At 42.9% G+C, this 24,428-nt stretch overlaps 2 protein-coding genes across 7 annotated transcripts; one reads left to right on the top strand and one right to left on the bottom strand.

The window, feature by feature from the left end:
- Positions 1-1,415: 1,415 nt before the first annotated feature.
- Positions 1,416-10,799, bottom strand: rgs11 (regulator of G protein signaling 11). The gene is made up of 17 exons (XM_012861067.3): positions 10,651-10,799; positions 10,300-10,396; positions 10,105-10,155; positions 8,584-8,690; positions 8,286-8,337; positions 8,099-8,157; positions 7,869-7,945; positions 7,710-7,791; positions 6,210-6,278; positions 5,947-5,970; positions 5,800-5,861; positions 5,384-5,497; positions 3,867-3,982; positions 3,187-3,274; positions 1,875-2,013; positions 1,685-1,767; positions 1,416-1,598 (listed from the first exon to the last, which is right to left on the bottom strand). The coding sequence occupies exons 1-17, from the start codon at positions 10,711-10,713 to the stop codon at positions 1,478-1,480; spliced, it is 1,404 nt and encodes a 467-aa protein (XP_012716521.1). The 5' UTR covers positions 10,714-10,799; the 3' UTR covers positions 1,416-1,477.
- Positions 10,800-13,766: 2,967 nt separating this feature from the next.
- c6h7orf26 (chromosome 6 C7orf26 homolog) lies at positions 13,767-23,527 on the top strand. 6 transcript variants are annotated; one of them, XM_036137966.1, is made up of 9 exons: positions 13,767-13,811; positions 13,930-13,994; positions 15,345-15,545; positions 15,664-15,885; positions 16,181-16,346; positions 16,431-16,708; positions 16,807-17,044; positions 21,425-21,464; positions 23,151-23,527. In XM_036137966.1, the coding sequence occupies exons 3-9, from the start codon at positions 15,351-15,353 to the stop codon at positions 23,383-23,385; spliced, it is 1,374 nt and encodes a 457-aa protein (XP_035993859.1). In that variant the 5' UTR covers positions 13,767-13,811; positions 13,930-13,994; positions 15,345-15,350; the 3' UTR covers positions 23,386-23,527. The 6 variants fall into 6 exon arrangements, with proteins under 6 accessions (XP_035993859.1, XP_035993858.1, XP_035993857.1 ...); XM_036137965.1 differs by lacking the exon at positions 13,930-13,994 and having other exon boundaries at positions 13,784-13,895; XM_036137964.1 differs by lacking the exon at positions 13,930-13,994 and having other exon boundaries at positions 13,791-13,910.
- The last annotated feature ends 901 nt before the right edge of the window (positions 23,528-24,428 follow it).

The raw sequence follows: 24,428 nt of genomic DNA on the forward strand, positions 1-24,428 counted from the left end.
GGACCTAACATGCATGTTTGTAGCTGTAGGAGAAATCTGGGGTACCAGGAGAAAACCCACACATGCACAGGGAGAGCATACAGTCCCCTTTAATCCTCAGAATAAGAATATGAATTTCTAGGAGGCCTGTTTGTCAGAATAATAGTACATTTCAGGGGAAAAAAACATCTTTACACTGATATTAAAGATACTTTTCATTTAGCCCCATTTTTCTGCATGAAAACCAGGCTTTTTATCAAATATTCTGCAATATTCTAATTTTAAATGCTGTGTTTTTATTAGCTGGAGCTGGGGGGCATAACAGAAATAAAGGCTTTAAACAATCAACCTGTGTTAATCTTTGAAATCCATTTCCCTTAGTGAATGGAGTCACTGAAATATATGAACTTTTCATAATATTTCATATAACTAGGCTGGGAGATGAACCCCCTCAACTATCGCCCAAGGTCAATTATGATTACCAACATTATTTGTATCTCTTTAATAATAATAATGGATATTAACTTATTCCTCTTTTTCAAACTCAAAGGTTGACAGAAACAAGGATTACTATGACTTAAAACAATTCGGAAAAGCCCAGCTGATGTCATGGCTTTGCACGCTTCTGATAGGTCGATTCATTTGAGTTGAATCGAGGCCCACATTTGGATGTATTTTAATCAACACCTCAAACACAACGTTTCCTTCTCTGACGTCACAGCAAATCTGAAATCCGCCCAGGCATCAGGAACAGAATAGTGGACCTTCACGGCACGCGTCTGTTCAAACTGTTGTATGAAAAAAGATAGTATGCCAATGTCCCGCCATCATACGGTCATGAAGGAGACATTATTGCACTGATCCCATGATGGTGTAACCTAAAGAAAACTGATGAAATATTACAAAGCAAGCGAAAGGACAACCCATAAATCATTTGAAATCAGTGAAAAGATCCACACGGGCATCATGCAGAACTGCTCTTGTGACATTTTATTGGAATGAAAACATGCTAGAGCAAGCGTTACAGCAATCACAGTGAGCAGCTCCAGCATGGGATGAACTGGACAAAATGACCAGAGGACAGTCACACTAAATATCTCTTTTCCCTTTATCGCCAAGGCCTTCAGCAGAGCTAGCAATTATCTCTCTATTTTACAGCACGTGCAAAATATCTGACGAGCTGAGAGAGAAAGAACATCTGGGATGAAGGACAGCAGCAAATGGGCGTGGTTGTTTGGACTTAGGAGGGATGCAGATGAAGCTGCTCATGCGCCGATGAGATGATGTTTCTGACGCGTTCAAGCCAGCTTTCTTGCAGGAAGCTCTACGCTAAAAAGTAGCTCTGTCTGTGGAAAAGGAGCTCCGCCCCTTATGTTCACAATGACGTGGAAGACAACAAGAAGTCCACGGTGGGTCGCTGTGGTGAACGATGGAGACGATGGAGACGATGGAGCCTGAGGGGATGCAAGTCAAGCTAAACGGTTGTGGGGCCCCCGCATCACAACTGGGAGCCCGCTGCGGAGTTGGTACCTGCTCGCCCGTCTTCCTCCGCTGCCTGGGCGCTGGCCTGCGCCGGGGAGGGGCTGGAATGCCGCTGACGCCTCATGAAGGGGAACACACTGGGAGGGAGGGGAGAAAGAAAGACACGTGGTGACAAACGGATGGGGGGGGGTCACTCAAAAACAGACCAAAGACGAGTTATTACCTTTTCTTCGTTTCCTGGGGGACGACAGCTTTGGCCAGCATGTTTTTGTACAGGTCGGATTTCAGGTACCTGGGGTAAGAGTCCTAAAAACGCAGGTCAGAATGTTTGTTAAAGGATGTTGAACAGGAAATACTTCCTCAATTTTGAAAGTTGTTTCTAATTATCTGAGAAGCAAAAACTGCAAAAAAACCTTCTTCATGAGGAAGTAGATGTGCATCTGTGCGTCATCCAAGACGAAGCGATGCGGCCGTTTGATCCCCTCTAAAGTTTTGTCCATCGTCTTACTGTCGATGTTGACCCAACGGGCCGCTCCGGGAGCCAGGAAATTTCTGGACAACCAAAAAGTTATGAGAAAGAAATGAATCCTGCACCTACACTGTTCTTCGCATTAAAACCACATACCTTAGTGCATTCTATGGGGATTTTTATGCAAGAGGCTGACACAAAACAGCATGTAGCTGTCAGGTGGAAGGCAAAGGATTCAGGGTTTGTTTGTTTATGGTTTTTTTGCATATAAAAATTATATTCATCCATCCACCCACTGTCTTCAACTTATTCTGAATAAGATCGCAGGGGTAACAGTTCCTTAAGGAGCCCCGGAGAGCTCACTTTAAGTGATATTTTTTTTCAGGTCGTGATCATTTGTGAGCACGTTTCCTTTTATTGAGCCCTCGAATTAATAAAACTTATTCGAGCACACGTTTTAATTATTCGTGGGTGCGTTTTGGTAGATCGATATCTCGAATATACTATAACGTGCTCATGTTTACATGTGTCAAGACAATATTGAGTGCACGTTTTACATATTGTGGCCACGTTTAAGTAGATCGTGCACACAATGTTCTATAACCATGTTCACTAAATTGTGCTCTCGTTTAATAAATTGTGCCCTCGTTTTACAATGATTTACTATATCAATTTAGTAAAATGAGCTCACACTATAGTAAAACGAGAGCACAATATAGTAAATTGTGCACGCGATTTAGAAAAAAGAGTGCACAATATAGTTAAACGAGAGCACAATGTAGTAAAGCGAGCGCACATTCTCTCAACATGCAAAACATTTTGCGATGACCCCTCTAGGGCTCCGTAGTTCCTGGATGCAAAAAGGGAACTAAAAGTAAGCAGCATTTTCTTGAAATTAGTGTATTTGTCTTTGATTTGAGCAGGTAAATGAGATTATCTGCTGATGGAAAAAGATTTTTGCACTTAAAATAGGAACGACTCATCCTGGAGACATCCTTATCCGATGCCTAAACCACCTCAGCAGCGGTACTTTGAGGTTTATCTCGTTTGCATAGAAGAACGAGAGAGACATGCTCAGGGAGGGCTGAATGCAAATACATGCCGCACTTTTCAGATTTATATCTCCTAAAATCTTGAACATCATCTGTCAGTTCCCCTCCACTTTTTAGTTATGTTACTTGACGCTGATGTGTAACATAAAACTTCATCTAAACACACCAAGCATCCAGCAGGGCACTGTGTGTGCGCACACTCACTTGTAAACATCTTCCACCTTCTCTACGATCTTGGAACTTTCTCCGTGTTTAATTTCCTCACACGCTTGCCAGAAATGGAGGTTCTCCGCTGAGTGCAACACACACACACACACACACACACACACACACACACACACACACACACACACACACACACATACGTTAAAGGTTCAGAAACAATGATGCATGGGGAAAAAAAAGACGTTTTACAGCATGAGGGTCTCTGAGGAAAATGTTGGCCCCCGGCAGTATTTTATATGCTCTGTCTGCATGGATGAACAAATCCTCCTAGTCTTTGTTCCAGTTTCCCGTCGTATCCCGTCTTTTGAGTGTTTTTCTTCTACTGAACTCTTTCATCACAATTCATTTTTCTTATCCCCCCTTTTTTTTTACATCATGTCAGTTAATTCTGTAATGACATGATACTTCTTTTCTTGTTCTAAGAATAGCAACAGCTCCCAGGAGGAAATGGTGAATACTATTAAAAGTGCAGATTAACCTGAAGGAATTTGTGTAGCATTTTTACATTAATAACTATAAAAATCAGTACAAGACGGTCCTGATTGCGATTGGTCAACAAAAATTTATGGGAGCTAATTAAATCTCATGAAATTGGGGGTTAAAAACCCTGCGGATTGCTTTGTCCCAGCTTCATCAACATTTGTGTCACCGGTTCTCACCGCTAAACTCTTTCTCCAGGTACGTCATGAACTCCCGCCTCCCCATGGCGTCAGTCAGGAGCTCCATGAAACTGAAGCTCCAGCGCTCCACGCGAAGACGAGTGGGAACAGGCGCCCTGCACCACAGAAAACAGGTTACCTGATCAAATAGTTAGTGATGCGTCTAGACACAGATTGAAGCTTTCATTATTTATACCAAAGTAACTCTTGACTTTTCTTTATCATTGTCTTCTGGCAAAATAGTTAAGCCGTGCACATTTTAGAGCAGTTCTCCATGCGGAGACTCCAAGAAAAAGTTAAAGTGATTTTGAAATGATGGGAACAGTTTAGAAAAATGGTGAAAACAGACTTTCATCACTCCAAAAGTGATCTAGTTAAATGTTTAACTGAAAATCATGTCAATAGATGCCAATAGATGTGATAATAAGTTGCTCAAAGTAGATCAAAGCATATCTGCTGGTTAGAATGGCTCAGTCAAAGTCCAGACCTAAATCCAGGGCCTGCAGAACCTCTCACTGAAGTTGAGCTTTTTTACAAATAAGAATTGGCAAGAATATCAGTCTCTAGATGGGAAGCTGGTAGGAGCATAAACCAGGTAACCTGCAGATGTAATATCACCTTCAGGTGCTGCTAAGTATTGTTCAGGGGGCCTGAATACAAACGGACGCTACACTTTCTATTTATAAAGAATTCTGAAAACCAGGGACCATTTTCCTTAAATTTTAAAAACTATGCACTCACTTTTGGTAGAGTAACAAATAAAAACAGTTTGTCCGTTTGTTAGTTAGTTAGTATGGAATACACTTGATAATACTAGTCAGTTTTTAGAATCATTATTTGGAGTTACATCACAGTTAGTGACTTATTTAGTTACTATGATAGTTAGTTTAGATAGAACACTTTATAGTGTCCACATACTAGTCAGTCTTTTGTAGTTACATCTCAGTTATTAAGCTAGTTTTATCTTAAAGAATACTTATAATTCACTAAAAAAGGTTAGTACAATATAATTTAGTTGAACTTATATCAGGGTTTAGACAATAAAAACTCTGTGCACAGCACTTCTCTGGAGATGTTTTGGAGAAATCCATCCTACTGAGACATCTTTGGTGGAAAAAACAACGATTGAAGTGATGACATGGAAACCTTCCAGCCCTATAGATGGAGGAGGAGCGGTATAAAAACTTCCCAGAGGAGAGGTGCAGAAAGCTTGTTATTAATTATGGGAGCAATTGAATTGTCGTGGCGACACGGAAAGCTTTGCTACTGATTACAGAGCGGCAAAAGGAATAATTTTAGATCCTTTTGTTCAGGTATTAGAGGAACAGTCACCACATTTGAACAAAAACAGCTCCCTCTCAACATCTTTTCCTCAGGTGTCCCATGTCTACATTAGTCCAAACAACGCTATTAGGAAAATAAAACCCATGTTAGCCTGACTGCGTCTCTTTCTCTGAGCAGCAGCAAAGTGGGCTACCGCCTGTGAACTCCAGCGCTTTGCCCGTGTCTCATCTTACATTTCTGAGTTCATGGTCCAGTATGCAATGTCATCAGAGATCCAGGGGTTACTGGGAAGACAGCCTTGCATTATGGGATCGTGGTTCTGGTACTGCTCGCTGTACTTGACAAAACTGCACAGAAGCAGAGGCACACACACACACACACACACACACACACACACACACACACACACATAAAAAAACACATCCACACAGTTTTATTGTATTAGTGCAGCACAACGTAGCAGTTAATGGCCACTAATTCCAACTTGCCCCAGGAAGGGTCCATTAGCTGCTCTCATAGAGGGAGCAGTAAGCTTAGTGGGTGTGCGCTGGAGGAATTTGGACCAAGCAATAGCAGGTCCATTAGATGCCCTGCGTGGAAGTGTGCGTGTGAAAGCGTGCGCGTGGGCCTTCGTCAAACTGACACATACCCTTCAAGGCAGACGGAGGACTTCACTCGGTTCCTTCCCAGAGCGCGCCTGGACGTCTCGATCTGTTAATAACGAAGGCACAAAAGTGATGCGCACCAAACGCAGCCGTCTGCGCCGCACTCGGCTCTGCAGCGATGCGATGCTTACCTCGCTTTTGTAGTAGTCGCTGTTCTAGTTCTGCAAAAGAGGAAGGACAGCATCAGTACGCGAGGCTGCGCGCCCATTGATCCGTCGGTACGCGCGCGTCTCATGGTCGCATCGTTAGCCCATGAACCGTCGAGCACTTACTTTGACATGATCCAGGTAGCAAGATTAAAGGAGAGCAGCAAGAGTGTTAGAGGGAGGACGTGCCATACCCGTTAGAATGATTGAGGAGGGATTAAAATGGGGGGAAATGATAAGTCTCTGACCAGAGGGATCCGTGCGCTAAGGTTGTTTGGTCGCTCCAGACCCCAGTCCAACATGTTCTGCACCCCTGGCTGATAAAGATAAATAAATAAATAAATAAATAAATACAGGCACAATCACAGATTATACAAAGCGTTGTTTGACTGTTGTGTGTTTCTGCACAGAGGTGTTTGTCGTCCTGATGAGACTGAGTTTAAGAGTCAGCACTGAAACTTCCGCTCCACCAACTCTTCCTTTTATTCCAAGCTTTCTTTCTTTTTTCCCCTCGTCCTTAATTCATAAGGCCTCGACAACATGAAGTCCCAGCTGCAAGCCTTAGCTCTCGACGCAAAGCTACCCCCCCACCACCCACTCCTTTATACCTCACTGCTCTCTCCATAATCTCTCCTCTTTTCTTCCCATGAATTTCCCCCTCCACTCAACGTGTTTGTGTGATGATGGCTATGAAGAAGTAAGCAAGAGTTTAACAATTTTCTCATTTCCTTTATGACACCTCCTACCCCCCCCCCCCCCCTTTCATCCCACTCCTACAACACCGTTTCTGCTATTGTCAGCAAAGGCTTTTAACAGATACTGTGAATATTTCATGCAGGAGGCATTAGGAACAGTGGGTGAAGGTTTTGTAGTTCTTGACTTTTTTTGTAGTTTTTTTAAATAGTTGTGTGGTAAAAGAACCCAAAACTATTACGACGTTGCTCTCTGATGTAGTAAATTACTTAGTTACTGCAGAACAATTCACAAACACACATGATAAAATGGACATGTGTGTGCTTGTTTAAAGGCTGGCTCACATGACACAAGCACAAAGCGCACAAAGCAAAACTGGAGGAAAAAGACACAGATCTTTTAACATCCACGGTTTAGATTATCATGTAAAGATACAACAACAAAAAAGCAAATTAATGTTACTCATTCTAATCCACAATCATCTAACAAGAAGGTGGATACGTTCTATAAGCGCCTTGCAGGAATGTCAATGACTTCTCTATACAGATGAGTTCATGTCTGAGTTTACTTCACGGCAACGTTAATGTAGGTGTGATGACAGGATGGTATGAAATACAGCGGCAAAAATCAGCCTTATAAGGTCTTGGTTGTGCATCACGTACATTTTTCATGCACTATTGTTCCCGATGTAGGTACTGGGATTTTGGACTGATATGGAAACTTAAAGAGACATCCAGATCAATCAAGATAAAAGAAATAAAAAATTTAAAATGGCAGAGCCCATTCTGCTACACCTCAAACGGCGTAGTTTCATAGACAAGTAATGCGTGTGTTTAACTGGGCTGGCAGTGGCAGAAAAGACAAAGTAACAGGCACAGAGCACCGAGCGACTGGAATCTCGTATCAGCCAGAACAGGCAAAATGACTCCCAGCACTGTTGAGGCTGCTGAACCCTGGTATAGTATAACGTAATATAGCACGGCACACTGCAGTATAATGAGGTGCAGTACAAAACAGGGCAAACTAGAGCAGGACATTCCAGTTTTTAAATGTACCGGAGGTCTGTTGATGAGCCAGTACGCCTGCTCCTGACATTCTAGGACAATTCGGTCGGCCTTCCTCCTCTGTTTGGACGCCCTATCAACAGAAATCACAGCGGAAGTTTACATGCATGTTTAATCGCGCGTGGGAGCGTGGGATGCGTGTAAGTGTACCTCAGTTGCTCTCTGGCTTGCATCACCACAAAGTCCCAGGTGTGGTTGATCCGCTTGTGCAACAGACTGTACCTCTCCTAAAAAGGCCAGAGGAGGGGGGGGGGGGGGGGGGGGAGAAAAAGGGACGGAAGAGGAGTGATGACACATGCCTTTTGCAGCAAACTCTTTCCTTCATAATTCATCACACACACACATTCTCTGCACCCAGAACACGCACTCCCTTTCCCTACCTTTTCATATTCCATCAGTTCTCCTTGTTTTCTTATGTTCTTTTTGGCGAGATAGATTGCTGCGGATGGAAAAAGCAAAAAGAAACACGGGAAAGAGAGAAGATTAGTGCCAATTCCTTCTTTATGTTGGCTTATCGTGCTTATTTACACACCCATGACCTCTTCCTAACTGTTTTATTTTCCCTACCGTAGTCCAGCTCTGAGGCCGGCCAGCGGGTACTTGTCCAGAAATAGGGAGTCTAGGAAAACACATTGTTTTATTTTTTTTATTTTTATTGTTGTTCATACTGGCAATAAAAGAAGGGTAACAGACATCGACAGATGGATGAAGGATTACTTTAGGAACTGGGCTGATGGAGAGAGAGTGAAAAAGGCACATAAGACACTTAGATTGAAAAGGACAGTTTAGCCCGCGATAGGCTTAAGGAAGGCCCCTTTTTCATGCAGCTGACACAAACATGCAGTCAGAGGATTAATCATCTGACCTGAAAGCGGTAGGGGGACTCGTCGGGTCGTAAGACGAGGCAGCGGGGCTCTTTGAGAGGGTAAATGTACCCGTATCTGACCAGCATCTCGCCAAGATGCAGAGCCTCTGTTAGACAACACAGAATAAAAGAGTATGGATGAAAACACACAAAAAGGAAAAGGTTAGCCAATCGGTGGATGATCATTTACCATTAATGAGAACCACAATATGCACTAAAAAGTGTATAGTCTCATAATGTGGAAAAATATTCATGATTTTGACAATTTGTTACAATAAAAAATCCAAACAGCATTTCATGCGCTTGTATTTAGCCCCGCTAAAGAAACACCTTCCCACCTTTTTCTGTGAAAATGACCCCAAGCCCGCTTTGCACATCTACTGCCAGGATCCACAACATAACACCACCTAAGTATTCACCATGGAGATGATGTGTAGGGTTGGTTTTCTGCCACAAGTTACAGTTTGCATGTAGGCCAAAAGGTTAAACTGTGGACAAAACTGACCAGAACACCTTCTTGCCACTTGGCGGTAAACAGCAGCGCTTCTCCTTATGTCTCTTTTTCAACATCCCCTTTAGTATGATGCTGATGCTGTGAACGAATGACTTTCATGACAATGCACTGTAAACCTGTACAAGGACAGTAGGTGTACCCGTCATGAGGTGCAATCCTACTACTAAATGCAAAAATAAATATAAAAAAAGCACCGGGCGTACACCAGATGATCAGTAATGAAGTAAAGTACGATCAAAAAGAACAAGTAAAACCAAGAGGAAACGTCCAATTGTTCCTACCTTTTACATGAACAGCTAAAAACAATAAAATCAGAAGGGGGGGGGGGGGGGGCTATTGCCAAGTCAGTGACTCTGTGTAATCATCTGGGCTCGCTTAGACAACTTTTTACCACCTGGCACAAACTGAGATTGACTGTATTTTACAATGAATATGGTTCAATTTGAAATTAAAGTAAATTCATTAGAATCAGCTTATACGTTCTGATTGATATATTACTGATTATATATAACTGTGCAAACACTGGCAAGCTAAATTGGCACTACAGAAATACACTGAAATGAACTAAGTTCCAGTTTTATTCCAGATAAAATGCCCCATCAGTCTGTAGCCTCTCCGTCATAGAGCCCAATCGTCATGATCGACAGTTTGCCTCCTTCATTCCCACCTTTTAGTCTGTGCAGAGTGAAAAAGGGAACAGGGTGCACCTTTCTTTTTTTTCCAGGGATGAAATTAGTTCAGGCATGATAATATCCCCCGAGGACCTCCGCGGGAACACTAATCAAACACACATCAGGTGACTTAATCAAACTCCGGCCCAGTGGGGCCCACTCTATTCCTGTTTACTGGAAACAGCAACCTCTGGATCATGGATCGCACACCTAAATCACCTCCACCTCGTCTCAGCAGCAAACACCATATCCTGGCAACTCTGCTATGACACACGGCATGTTAGCCACACACAGAGAGGGAATTAACCAAAGGCCTTCATCACCCAGAGCACTCACCCTCCTCATAGATGTGATATTTCTGAATCAACCAGGTAATTATATCCTGACCTGTAAAAAATACAATAAAAACACAGAGGAAAATCAAATGACAAATGTTCTTTAAGGTCCCAAATCCTTTTTTTTTTCTGTGTTTCTGTTTGAAAGCACACAATAAAAGTGGGTTTTGACAAATGCAAATATTGTTAAACCCACCAGTCATGGCATGCGGGATGACGGTGATGAGGAGTCTCTGATTCCTCATCTTCATGCCCATGTCAGGGTCCTGCATGGCCACTATCACTTTCTCCATCTGTCAGCGGAACGTGCGCAGGAGGAGGAAAAGACGCAAACAGAAAAGGCTCACGCCAAACGCACCAAGTTAGAAGTTAGAAGTTCATAAAAATACAGCAGAAACAGCAGGATACTGCGCAATCCTATATTATCACAGCAGTTTTCCATTGCAAGACATCTAAACATGTTGGGTTATCTAGGATCGCTCCCATTCTGCAGTTCAACATATATTCTAAAAAAAACAACAACGGCTTACAGAGTTAAAAGCGTTACCTTCCGAAAGCAGGCCATTTGCTCCCGGCGCAGCCCTTCTTCAGCCAGCGTGTTAATTGTCATCTTGCGGGGTTCCTGGGATCACCCGGCGGGACGCTGAAGCGCAAAACACCGGAGTGCTTCCGGGAGCGCGCATCAGCGGGAGCGCACAGCCTTCGGGACGCGCGCTCCCGTGGTGAGCGTGGGCGCCCCCTTGTGAACGTCGCAGAAAAGCAGACTCAGTATTTAGCTGATAACGCTGAATTCATAAATAATTTTCTCTTATTTAGGGCAAAGGATCTAATTTATTTTTGTTTTGTAGGTTGTGTGTGGGACAAGATAAAGATGATGTTTCCATCAACAGGGTTAAAGTTTAATTTTTTTGAGTGTTTTTCTAATTTAAACAATCTTATCGCCTCTGATTTATTACTATTATTGTTGTGTTGATAATAAGAGATTTTTTTTTTGTTTAAAAGGTGTGTGCGTAACCTCCAAGGGAATTTAAAAATAAACTTTGCATAAACACATCTGAAAGACTCGTACAAATTTAAGTTAATAGAATCTTTGATGAAAATTTTAGGTTTTCATAGTTCAGTTTCCCTTCTCTAAAACTGTTATTTACATGTATTCAGAGACAATGCAAATCTTTGGTAATCAAAACAAACACAATCAAGAAACAAGATTGAGCAAAGAAAATGACGGCCCTCCAAAAATATTTAGGCTGTAGAGTCATCAGCCAGGGGCCACCCTTTATAAATGCTCCCTCCATTATCCCTGAAACATTTTAAGGTGCAAGTCTATAGACCCCAAAGCGCTTTAGACTGCTGTCATTCACCCACTGATGGTGGTAAGCTAGTTATATACGAGGGAGCTGCATAGTTCAGCCGTGCTTGTTGTTACTCAGAGCCCTGCAGAACTCCCTAACAGTTTTATTCTACAAGTCTGATTATTGAGAAGCAAGGGGTTCATTTCAAAGAATGCTATGCCATGAGATTCCACCATCCGGCCAAGATTTCACAGTCTGCATTTTGGGGGATGCTCGCTTTTTCACAGATTTGTTTGCTGGAATAAGAACCAGCGACATGTGATCAGAGGAGCCCAAATGTGGCAGCTGAGTGGCCCTGTGTCCATGCTTGGTGTTGGATTAGGCTTTTTCCAGTGTCTTTGTTCCCCTAGTGTCACATTTAATGTCCTGGTGGAATTTAGGGAGCACTACTTTCAAATCTGCATAGTTAAAATCCCCCGCAATCACATGCACCACCTCTGGGTGGTTGTTCTGTTGCCTGTACTGCCGTTGGCATCAGGTGGAATGTATACAGCAGTCAACTAAAGACACCCAAACTTTCCAGGTCTGCTGAGCAGTGCACCAGCTGTTGTTCACATAAATGCAGAGCCCCCCCTCCCCTGTTCATACCAGAGTCACAGCTCCTTTCATATCTATACGCTGTGCGTCCTGGAAGCTCAATTGCCATGTCCGGATTGGATGAGTGGAGCCAGGTCTCCGTAATCAGGCGTAAAGACATCTAGACTTTGTCTCCTCTGTGTTTGACGGTGAAATCCAAACAAATATAAAAGAATATTATAAGAAAATTTCTGAGAACGTTAACTGATAACTAAAATTTAGCATTTTACATTGACAGAGATTATGCCTTTAAACAATCTGGGGAAGCCCTGGTGAGTCACAGCATTTGTTGGGAACACCTCAAACACACTGATTCCTCGTGTGACATCAGTGAAATTTTATTTCAAGTTATTTAAACCTTTTGTGTAAAATGTAGGCAAAGTAATGGCGATTAAACAATGATTATTTTATCAGAATTTAGTTAGGTGTCCAGGTACTCACCTAAACCGCAACTTTTAACACATCCCACTTCAGATTCAGGGTCTTCATCTGTAAAATAAGACATTACACCAAATTTTCTTAAACTGCATTGTCTATAGACACGATTCCCGGACTAAGATGGACATTCAATCACCCAGCACATAAAAAACATCTTGTTTGGTTTCTGGCAGATACACCTAAGATGGAAGGCTGACAATCCAAACACCTGGCCTCTGCACTAAAAGTACAATTATTTGATCCAAAATCATTTAAAGAAGCTAGAAAGACATTAGCAGCAATATTGATCCTTGTTGCTCACAGTCGTCTATGTATATAGTGTTCTTCTCCATGATGTGTGAGATCATAACCAGTTCTGTATTCTTTATGGTACTCCTCCTCACTCCACCTGGTCCCGTCAGAATGGCAAAAGGTGAACTCACTCCCCTCTGTACGCTCTCGCCAGGACCGCACTTTGCCAATATTAATTAATTCATCAGAGGTTTCATGGGGTTGCAGAATGATTTGAGGTGACCTTTCATCCAGTATTAGGTTCTGGTACTGTCCCGACTATTTAAGAGTTCTCGACTCTTAAACTCTATAACCATTCATATCAAGAGGGTAGTATTGATATGAATTTTTTTGGTACCACTGACATTCAGACAATTAGCTTCAACCAGCTGCGAAAACTCCACCTGTAGACACCTCCTTAGTCTCCACCTTTAAAACCTCCATCCTTGGGTCATACCCATCCATCAGCTATACTTCAATCCAATCCAACCCAACTTTATTTATAAAGCACTTTAAATGACCAGGAAAAAAAGTGCTGTACAAAATACATAAAACATATTTCAAATAATAAAAATGCCATTGTAAGGTAACAATCAAAAATTCAGAAATAGAATAGAATTAAAATAAATTCAATAAAAGACTAATAAAATTAGCCAGAAGATAACGACTTCTCACAAAGAAATGAGTTTTAAAATATGTCTAGATTGGTGTGTTTATTGATTGTGTGTTGATGTACATCATATATTATAACTATTATATATAGAGGCATGTATTATTGCAATAAATCATCGCGTGACAACGCGATTGGAATTAAAAAGTTATCCTTCTTTTTGTTTTTCTCGTTCTGTTTGTTAACCTCCCTTTTTATTCATCCTCTACCCTATTGCATGTATTTATATATCTCGCATTTCTTTGTAATACGTAAAATATAGTACATAGAGGGTGAATTGCATAAAGAATATTTATATATGTGTGTATATTTCTAATGTACAAAAAGCTGACAAAATGACAACACCGGTGTCTTTTGTACCAAGTAGGCTTCCGTAGCAACAGGAAGCGGTTCATTCTCCTGGTCAGTGGGGTCCATTTTTTTTGTTTGTTTGTTTAGCTTTACTCCATCCGCCTTTCTACTGCTGAATATCGAGCCTTCGACGAGGTGACAGCTCTAAACGTGTGTGTTTGTCTTCTAGAAGCTAAGCTGTGAGAGCCGCGGTCAGGAAGCCTAGCATAGCAGCTAGTCGTCGCCTTGCTAACAGTAAGTGTAGCAGAGTGGACCCAGACAGGCAGTGTAACCTGAACATGCCGACTCTCTGTCAGCATAGGTTACGCTCAAACCAGGCGTGAAAGCTGTGCTTTGTTGTTTTTGGTTTGCTTTGTTTTTTATTATCGTTGCCTTCTTATCATTCTTTCATTTACAGAAGACGGACTGTCGCCTTGCTGCTTTTTACTGATTGACAAAGTCAGCTCTGCATTATTCTTGCCCCTCTCGCGTAATTTCAGACGAACAAGGTGAAGTTAACTCCTAAAATCTAACATCAGGAGCACCTTCTGGGATCATGTTGTATTTCTGCATCATCATCATCATCATCATCATCATCATCATCATCATTCAGAAATTAGAGAAGAGAAATCCAACTTTTAATGTGGCAACATTTTTTCCAGGGAAAAGTCCCACTTTAAGATAGAATTGTTGAACTAAACCAGCAGCGCTACAACTGCAGGCAGCCCTGCTGTTGTGGCCCAACATCCTGCGGCTTAAGGGACATTTTCAGGTTCCCGCTACAGATCAGCTGATTTAAAATGTTCTGGTATATCGAGGACTTCATGATGCCATGCGTTTCAACAAGGTTCCCAGGACCTTTGGAAGAAAAATGGGCCTAGCATCACAGAACGTCTGTCGCCTTTAACTCCGACCATTAGTGTATTTCTACATATTCATCCCTTTTGTTTCAAACTCAACTCACCTGAAATGTTTGTGGCCACGAAGCTCAGTAGAAGTCCAGCCAGAGTCCAGCACACCTCCATTAGCGTCCTGATCACTTCCACGACAGGAAGCTAAGTAGCATCCAGCCTGGTGGCCAGTAGCGCTAAGAAATTATCCTTTGTGTCGCATCATTTTTCCTACTCCAGGAAGAGTCATTGATTAATGATTAGAAGTGACCGGAAATTTTATATAAGTGCAACGACAGTACCTCCACTTACTAAGTGACACACATTATACAGATAACTTACACACAGACTGTTTCCAAGCGTCTATTTCTGTTAATCATGATGCTTTTCTGCTAAACAGCCACACATTTAAGCTAAACATTTAAGATAAGAATGATGCGTCAGACCAATGAAAAACAGATTTAATAGAGATGTGGGCTCAGTGAAAAGCATGTTTAATATCTGCTCATAGGTCACAAAAGATGCTTTGAACCTGGCAAACAAAGCCCATGGCAGCATATTCTAATTTATTGAATATGGCCGTATATTCATTCTCTGAATGACTTTGTGCTCCGCGTCAGCGCTGTAAACATGCGATCCAGACCTGAAACATCTGTGTGTGTGTGTGTGTGTGTGTGTGTGTGTGTGTGTGTGTGTGTGTGTGCTCCTCTGTCAGGTCGGGATGGGTGACATTCGTCAGTCATTGCTGCCTCGGGACGTTCTGAGCGCCGCCAAGGAGCTGCTCTACCACCTGGACATTTACATCTGCAACATGGTGCAGTCCGGCAGGCAGCCCCCGCAGGTGGACTCCAAAACCCTGGATCTAATCGAGGAGTTCATCCTGCACACGCCCAAGGACAGAAACGCACCGGTCAGGGTAAGCCCAAAGTACCCCGACGGGTTCGGAAGGAAGCGCTCGACAAAGCGGCACCGAAATCTAAACGACGATTAAGAGTTGTCTCTGTTTTGTTTTTGCCTTTTTTTTCCCCCCTCAGAGGATGAGTGCTCTGCAGGAGCTCCAGCTCCTGGAGATCATGTGCAGCTGCTTTCAGGAGCAGAGTCGGGAGACGGTGCGCCAGCTCATGTTCTCCGCCCTCTTCAATCTTCAAGGAAACCAGGCGGACGAAAGCCGAATGGCGCTGCTCAGCAAGCTGGTCTCCATGGCCGTCGCCGTGGGCAGGGTTCCTATTCTGGAGTGCGCTGCTGTCTGGTTACAGGTGAGCAATGGAGGCTGGTCCACGACATCAGGCGGTGGGGAGGGAACGTGTCGTCTGGGTTTGACGTTGTTTATTTTGCCCTGTCACCACCACAAACGAGCTTTCATGTGACCGAAGTGGCGCTTAATTGGGATTTAGAAGGAAAAACGATTCGCCGTTTTCCAAAATTCATGCTTGTGTTTTATAGCCCAGTCTAGTCTGGTACCCCTGAATAAAACCCTGAAATCTCGAGCACGTCCGTTTTGGCTGAGAGCGCTCCTACTGATGACTCTGCCGCCTGTGGTTGTGTCTGCAGAGGACCCATCGTCTGTACTGCGTCCGCCTGGTGCAGGTGCTGGTGGATGATTACTGCAGCATGGTGCCGGGATCTGGACCCACCCTGCAGAACATCCACAGCGCGAGTCCACGCTTCTGCTGCCAGTTTATCACCGCCGTCACCACTCTTTATGACCTCACCTCAGGTACTTTAGGACGACACTGAAGCGGCCCGATGGAAAATGTCAAAGTTTAGGACCTCAGCAGCGGTTCTTGTTTTTTTTTTTCAGACGAGCTCACGCCTCCACTGGAACTCCTCCAGATGATCGTGTCGTGGATCCAAGACGACCCTCGCCTGGTCCTGATCACCTTCCTGAACTCGCCCCTCTCGGGCAGCCAGCCCATCAGCGCTCTAGACGTGACGCCGCTCGGCGGGCTCATCCGCTGGTGCGTCAAGGCGCCGCTGGCCTACAGACGGGACAGGAAGCAGGCGGTGGCCAATGGAAGCTCTGACGGCGAGCCAGACGCAGCACGTCTCTTCTCTGCCCTCCATCTCAGTGTTCTCCAGGTGTGTGTGTGTGTGTGTGTGTGTGTGTGAAACATTACACCTTCAGTGCCAATAGCGGAGCCCCTCAAACTGATTTTTCCGGCTTCCGCCTATTGTAGGTCCTAATGCTTTTGCCCAACATACTCAACGAGAAGGGGCTGTTCGGGCGCCTGGCGCTGCTTCAGATGGAGTCGGTGGCCGCTCTGACCTCTGACCTGTCTCGTCTGCTGGACCAGGCTGACAAACACACGCACGCAGCGACCAGCGACGCGCACGCTGCATCTCAGCTGGCCCTCGACCGGCTGGCCCAGGCTCTGCAGGTGGCCATGGCCAGCGGAGCGCTGCTCTGCTCCCGAGGTAGGAGTCAGCAAAAAGCTGTGGAAGCGCCTGGGACACACACAGAGGAAAGAGAGGTGGTGAAATAATTGGGAGACAATTACAGTTTTAGGGCAAATCTCCGCCTCGCTGTAGGGCTGGGCGATATGGCTTAAAAAATAAAATCTCACATTTTATTATACCAAATTACATTAATTCATTTTTCGTTTCACTAAAAGAAGTGAAAGAAATTATTTTAAAAACTTTCTTTTATGTCAAGCATTTCGTCTGGGAGTTGACCTGAATTTTAAAGTGCAACTAAATTCAAGCTGTGAGACAATATATCTAAATGTTTGCTGCTAGTGGTATTACACAATGAGCTAAGAACAGGAGTCACTTCACTCGTGTAACTAACTAACTTAAAAATAAAGTAAATTAATAAGTTAAAGTGCCTCATATTATGGTAAAAAAAAGTTTCCTCTTCACAATATTTTAACAATATATTTTCCCAATCATATATTCAGCATTGAATGCTATTCTCTTCGTGGAAGCCCAATCAGCGCATTGGCAAAATAAAATCATAAAATTATTGTTTTTTTTATATATTTTTTTTTGTTCATCCAAAAACTAAATCTTAATAAATTGTAAGTTTGATTAAATCAGTTTATCGTCCAGCCCTACCTTGCAGTAGCTGTTAAATTTAAAAGCAGCCGTCATCGTATTATTGTCCATCTCTATAAAACACACTCAGGACCTGCAGCAAGAGTAAAAGGCTAAGAGCTCTAAAATCTTTATAGAATTTCTCTACATTGATTTCATTCAAGTAAAATCATCAAGAAAATACAGTTGTACTCAACATTATTCAACCCCCACTACAAATGAGGTTTATTTATTCATATTTACCTCTTATTAAATACAAACCTCCACTTTTAAGGACCAGTTAAATCTCTAAATTATTCAACCCCTCCATGGCGGGTACCCTTATTACTCATTACAATCCCTTTTTGCTGCAGCAGGTTTTTTTTATTCATTTATTTTTTTGCTTGCTTGTTGGATATTTTTCGGCACTACTGGCCTTTATTCAAGTAGTTAGACAGGAGGTAGGCAGAGACGGAACCAGAAAAGGTGTGTATGGGTCACCTGCTCTGCAGTTACGTCAGGCGCCGCCCGAGCTGCAGTGTTTCTGAGGAGAATCTCTCCCTCCTCCTTGGAAAAGGCCTCCAAATCAACGCAACCGCCTTTTTTCACAACTTACCAGATATTTGCAATAGGGAGTGTTAGTGTTCAGGCCCTTGGGTGTTTAATGTGAATTTCTGTGGCAACTGAAACCTCATTGGCTACTGCCTCCCAGTCTTGCTGCAGGCCTCTTGCAGTCAGTTGAGCGTTTTCAGCCACGTCTTTCCTTAGAATTTGGGTGGAAGCCGTTGAAAGCTTCCTGTTTCTGTCACGTTGTCATGTTCCCTTACCTTAAAACCTGTGAAACATGCTGTATGGAAAATTCAGGACCTCTGCTACAAGGCACTGATTTCTTCTCTGAACCTTTTGGACCATTCTCTTCACTAAGCTGTATTTCTAACTGTACTCATACCTTGCGGCACCAGTACAGCTGAAAAAATGTACAAAGTTATGAAAAAGTCACATAGATTTATATAGACAGGAAGCTTAATGATTGTGGCTTACTGATTATTTTAACCAAAAATCCTGTGTCTCAGAAAATGTGAATATTTCATACGCAAAGGATATTTTAAACAGAAATGTTAGACTTGTGAAAAGTCTGTTCATCTCTATGCGCTTACTCCTTTTGAATAAAGTACTGCATCGCTGCTGCGTTGTATGGAGAGGATTTTCAACCAAAATTCATTCAAGGATTTGAGGGAGCTTGACAAGGAGTGGAGAGAGGCTGAAGTGAACACATCAGGAGTCTCTAGGCACAGGCTAACCCTGCACATGGGCTACAAATGTTGCATCCCTTTTGTCAAGCCACCCCTAAACCAGAGACGACGTCAGAAGCGTCTTACCTGGGTTAAGGAGAAAAGGGAAGTAGATGGTACAAAGTCCGCTTTTCAGGTGAAAGTAATGTCTGCATTTTCTTTGTAAATCAACTCCCACAGTCTGAAAGAAGACCGAATAGGACCATAATCCATGTTGCTTTAAGTCCAGAGGGAAGTTTCCACTGTCAGCGGTTTGGGGTGCCGTGTCATCTGCTGGTTCTGGTCCACTGGGTTTTCTGACATCCACAGTCAACTCATCCATCTAGCAGCAAACTTTAGATTAACTTTAGATAATATTTATGGAGATCCTGATTCAGTTTTCCAGCAGGACGTGGCACCTGCCCTCGCTGCCAAAGGTACCAAAAGCTGGTTAAATTACCGTGGTGTTCCTGTTCTTGATTGGCCATCAGACTGGCCTGACCCGAATCCTACAGAAAACCTATGGAGTACTGTCCAGTCCACAAGGTGATCGCCTCCATGCCGCGATGCATTGATGTAGGGCCGGACAATAATGTATGCCGATCGATAGACGTGTGGTGCAATAGAAAAAATAGGATTAGTAAAAAAAATCAGAAAAACAGTTTTCTTTCCATTTGCATTCTAGCCTGTCATGTAGGTTAATACTACAGTCATTGCGTCCTCCCAGCCAATCACAAACGCAGACCCAGGAACGCTCCGTCACCAAGCTCCGCCCCCTTCAAAGAGTTCACCCCGGGCTCACACTGAATACAGTGCGGATACAGTTACGGTGCTGCGAGGAGCCCAGATAATTCAAAATCAAAATGTCCACTCACATCAGCCACGTGCGGAAGGAAGTTTGACCGCATGCTGCAGCGGTCTCCGGATCAGTCTCCCGAATTCAAAATAAAATCACCCCACTAACTAATGCTAACTTGACTAGTGTAGAAAAAACAGCAATACAGAAACACGAGGAAACGGAGGGATGTTGGAGGATGAAATGGGATATTTCTGTGCGCTGATAAAGGGTTTTGCCTAAAAAAAATGAGGGAGGGCAAAAAGGACCACATGCACTTTGTTCCCGTCTGTGCCGTTTCCACAGCCGGGGCCGCTGCTGGCCGCTGTTTCCCTAGAAGCAGTGTGAGTGCGGTTTTGCAGCAAACCAGAACTAGATCAGGACCGCAACCCACAGCGTAGTCTGTGTGAGCCCCGGGTCAGACGGCATGTGTTGTTTTCTTTCTTTTTTTTTAAAAGCTTTCAGTTTTGGTGAGGAGTTGGTTGAATTCAGTTTTTGTGTGTTCTTTATCTAAAAATAGGTCATTAAGCAACAGCATAAAATGGCCAGGGCTGCACTTAAAATCCATGCTTTCAATTATCTATATGCTTTTTCTATATCATCCAGCCTTACATTGATGCAGTAATTCCTGCAACAGGAGGCACAACCAAGTATTGAGATTATAGAAATAGGCATACATTTTAGAAGCCTGACATTTCTGTTTAAGATATCCTTTTTTTTACTGATCCCATGTAATATTCTAACTTTCTGAGACCCTAAATCTTGGGGCGTCCCAATCTATAAGCTATAGTCATCAAAAACACTAGAGATCAAAGGTTGAAATAATTCTCTTTATGTCCATTGAATCCATATAATACAGATTTTCACTTACTGAAATGAGGGGGCGGGGGGGATATTAAACTTTTTCCCGATATGCGTTTTTTTTGGCTTTACTTATTTTTTAGCTTTAATTACTGATAGACCAGATGGATCTGACGAAGGCCTTGGTTAGCTGCATCAAGTGGTCCTGAGACCACACCTGATTTTCAAATGTGGGATCTTATGAAGAATTCTTAAGAAGCACGATTACTTGCAGTTCAGCCGGCCCTCCACCCTCCGTCCCCCAGGCTGTTTGTCAGAGCAAACGGGACCAGAAGGGAAACCCAGCCTCCTTCCCTCTAAGGCAGAGTCCTAACACCGTATTAAAGGAGCTCATTTCAGGCGCTTGTGTTCTGTCATTCATGGTCCCAGATGAGTGTTGGACCTTAGACAGACGCTCAATACATTTAGAACGGCAGAACACAAAACCTGAAGGCCCACGGAAACACCATAATGTGCCAGTCGATAGTGGGTTCAAACCAACCCAAACAAATATGATTGAAGCAGAACAACATTTCAGATTATTGTATTAAGACACATTGTGCAACAATGAAAGGAAAAACAACCCTGCTGTAAAATAAAGTTAATAATCGGACAATAAAGAGATGATGATGAGGTGACCCAGACAGCAGGGGGAGAACCAATGAAATCAACTAGCTACGGGTGTTGTTTAGTGTGACTTTGGAACACTTGTCCCTTTAAACCACAGAATCCATGTGTGGGTTCTTCAATCGGGAATCACTGACAGATTTAAATTTGTGTTCATCTGGTGGTTTTTGCTGTTTACGTTAAATTGGATTTTGCATTTTGTCTTCACAGAGGACCTGAGAGCCATCTGTTCCCGCCTCCCTCACAACAAGTAAGAGCTAATAAATATGCAGCTTAGATTTACTGTAGAAAGATACACTTCGCTGAAGTGGTTTTATCTGCTAAGATACTCAAAACCTATGAACTCGTTCACTTTTTTGTCCTGTTGAAACCACAAACTTCAGTGTGCTGTGTTACGGGTCGGTCATTTTCAAGCCACGGATGCTTTATTGGATTTAGGTCTAGACTAGGGCTGAAACAATGAATCGGATTAATTAATTACTGGAATAGTCGTCATATCATTTAGTAAAAAGCAGTGTGGAAACACATTGTGGTACCATACCCTCGTGAGGAGTGTCTTGCTTCGAAAATGGTGCAAAAAATCAAATTAAGGATTAAAGAGAGACAGACCATGATAACACTTAAAAGTGTAGGTCTTTCCAACCTCAAGCACAGCTTAATAGTAGTCGTGGTAAACAAGTCTCAGTTTCAACCGTGAAAAGGAGGAAGTGTGATGGTCTGGGGCTGTTTTGCTGGATCCAGGGTCGGTGACTTGTGCAAAGTGAGAGGCACCCTGGACCAACATGACTACCACAGCATTCTGCAGTTCCATGCAATTCCCTCTGGTGTGCGCCTGATTGGTCAGGAGCTCATCTTACAGCAAGATAACGACCCAAAACATTACTCCAAGCTATGCCAAAGCTATCTCAGGAAAAAAGAACAAGATAGTAAGCTTGAAAACATGGAGTAGCCAGGACAGTCTCCGGACATAAACCTTGGTTTGGGATGAACTGGACAGATGAATGAAAACAAAGCAACCCACAAGTGCTGCACATTTATGGGAAGAATCTTTGATTTCTGTTGCAGAAAGAATGCTACGAGTTTGTTCAGCTGCCAAAGGAGGCTACTGTGATGAGGCGAAAGTTTAGAATAGATTTTCTCTATGAAAGTGATTCCATGATCTTTTTTTTTTTTAACTCCACTTACCTATTTGTACACTGCTCTCATTTAAGAGTGCAATGAGACACAAAGTGCGTAATTAATTTTTTAACATGCTTTTTCCAAGGCATTTAAAATGTACAGTAAATGTGTTTTTAGTTCAAAATACTTGTTTATTGAGGTATGTTAATTTACTAATCTCTTTTTAGAGTAATATATTAATTGGAAACATTTCGGGGGAATAATGGATAGATTAATCGATCACCAAGATAATCGACAGCTGCAGCGCTAGTCTACACTTTAACTAGGCCATTGTAGCGCATCCATATGCTTTCATCAAAGCCATTCTGTCGTAGCTTTAACTGTATTCTTAGTCGCTGTCCAGCTGGATGATGAATCTCAGTCTTTAGCTTCCTTTAATAGGTCTTTTGTTTTTTAGATTTTGGTATTTAGCTCCATCAACATTTCTAGCTTCTCTGTCCCTGTTTAAGAAAATAATGAAGGATGCTGCTCCACCATGTTTTATCTTTATGTGATGGCGTCCATGTTGCCTTGTAAGGCTACTTTGCTTTAGGAAAGGAGATTTCTTCACCTGTTGTGGGTCAGATGCATTGAAAGCACTGTAACAGCAAGTCCACATGTACAGATTCATTTCTTTCTGACCCATTGATTGAATAAAAAAAATTCAGAGTTTGTTGAAAACAATGCTGCTTTTTTTTTATGTGCGAGGAGTTTTTAGATTTTCATCTTGTACTGCTTGAACCAAGATGTGATAATTTTTCTATCTTTCCTCTTCCAGCCTGCTCCAGTTGGTGCTGTCCGGCCCGGTCATGTACTACAACAACATCCACACCCCACCGCTGGCCTACAGCCCCCACGCTGCTCATTCGCCCATTCCCGCACACACCGCGCTTCCCACGCTGCCGGCGCACACACCCCACACGCCTCTGTCGTCCATCCCGGCCTCCCACGCTCAGTACCCGGCTCAGCCCTTCATGACGGGGATGCCGTTCCCGTTCCGACCCGGCCACTGAAGAAAAAAGACTGCCGCAACGCGACTGCAGATGTGGGGGGGGGGGGGGGGGGTCTGGATAGCGAGTGTTTTGAAGGAATGTTTGAATATGAGTGTTTCAAATTTACTATGAATTCGCACTGAATAAATATTTTTTTATCATATGTGGTGCAGTTCTCCTTATCTACCACTTGTTGTCACTGTTGTTGAGATTTTCAAGTAGACTCGCATCTGGTCTTGGAAATTAAACTGTAATTTGATTTTAAATATGACCTAAATAAGGCCTAACATTCTACTTTTTTTTAAGCTTTCTTTAAAGCTGCACGTTTTAGAGACTAGAAGAAGTTGTTGCTCATCTAAGCTCAACCGTCAACAATATTATTAAGAAATTTGCGCAGGAAAACAAGTGGGGCAATACCTTAGAAATTCTGGCATGATGTGACTTGCATGTGCGGGGCAACGTACTGCCACGCGCTGTTTAGCGATGCTGAACGTAACATTAAGAAACATTTAAAGGTGTGCTGTTCTGCTCTTTCCCACACTCAGCGGGGTTCGTTGCGTAACTATGAGGTGTCACTATCTTCCAGCAGGCCCGAGTCAAGTCCTGTTTTTCTACAGATAGGATATCATCCTGCTGCAAGCACTAAAAAAAAAAAAAAAAAAGAAAGAGGGGGAGGGCAGGACCCTTGCTGCTCGCATTTAAGATGAAAGTTGCATCATCTTCCATCAAAGCTGCTTTTCACTTCCTTGTATCAGTACAAAACGAAAATGATGGGGAAATCTGAAATGTTACGGTAGACTAAATCTGCACTGTCTTCACTTCCTTTAAACTATTGTTTTTTTTTTTCACTTTTAAACTACCTTAGGGGCCAAGTAGGAACTATATACATATGAAATACTTTGGTGTGTCTGCTTGGTAGTGTGGCCATAATTAGCTTTATTTGTACTTCCTTTTCATAGTTGGAATGTTTGAGCGGTCATCCACAGATCCTTTCTTGCATACATCCTGGTTCATTTCTGGAAAGACCTTATGTCATAAATGCGATCGTCTATATTTAGCATCAT

The sequence above is a fragment of the Fundulus heteroclitus genome, chromosome 6, assembly GCF_011125445.2.
Source record: "Fundulus heteroclitus isolate FHET01 chromosome 6, MU-UCD_Fhet_4.1, whole genome shotgun sequence".
In the NCBI taxonomy this organism is placed as follows: domain Eukaryota; kingdom Metazoa; phylum Chordata; class Actinopteri; order Cyprinodontiformes; family Fundulidae; genus Fundulus; species Fundulus heteroclitus.

What these genes read in the sequence shown, in the direction of transcription:
- rgs11 (XM_012861067.3), bottom strand. Translation starts at nt 10,713, where the DNA reads ATGACAATTAACACGCTGGCTGAAGAAGGGCTGCGCCGGGAGCAAATG. An exon ending in AACTGATGGAATATGAAAAG is followed by an intron (nt 7,946 to 8,098) that starts GTAGGGAAAGGG and finishes TGGCCTTTTTAG; the next exon opens with GAGAGGTACAGTCTGTTGCA. An exon ending in TCTACTTCCTCATGAAGAAG is followed by an intron (nt 1,768 to 1,874) that starts GTTTTTTTGCAG and finishes CTGCGTTTTTAG; the next exon opens with GACTCTTACCCCAGGTACCT.
- c6h7orf26 (XM_036137966.1), top strand. Translation starts at nt 15,351, where the DNA reads ATGGGTGACATTCGTCAGTCATTGCTGCCTCGGGACGTTCTGAGCGCC. An exon ending in ACAGAAACGCACCGGTCAGG is followed by an intron (nt 15,546 to 15,663) that starts GTAAGCCCAAAG and finishes TTCCCCCCTCAG; the next exon opens with AGGATGAGTGCTCTGCAGGA. An exon ending in TCCCGCCTCCCTCACAACAA is followed by an intron (nt 21,465 to 23,150) that starts GTAAGAGCTAAT and finishes TTCCTCTTCCAG; the next exon opens with CCTGCTCCAGTTGGTGCTGT.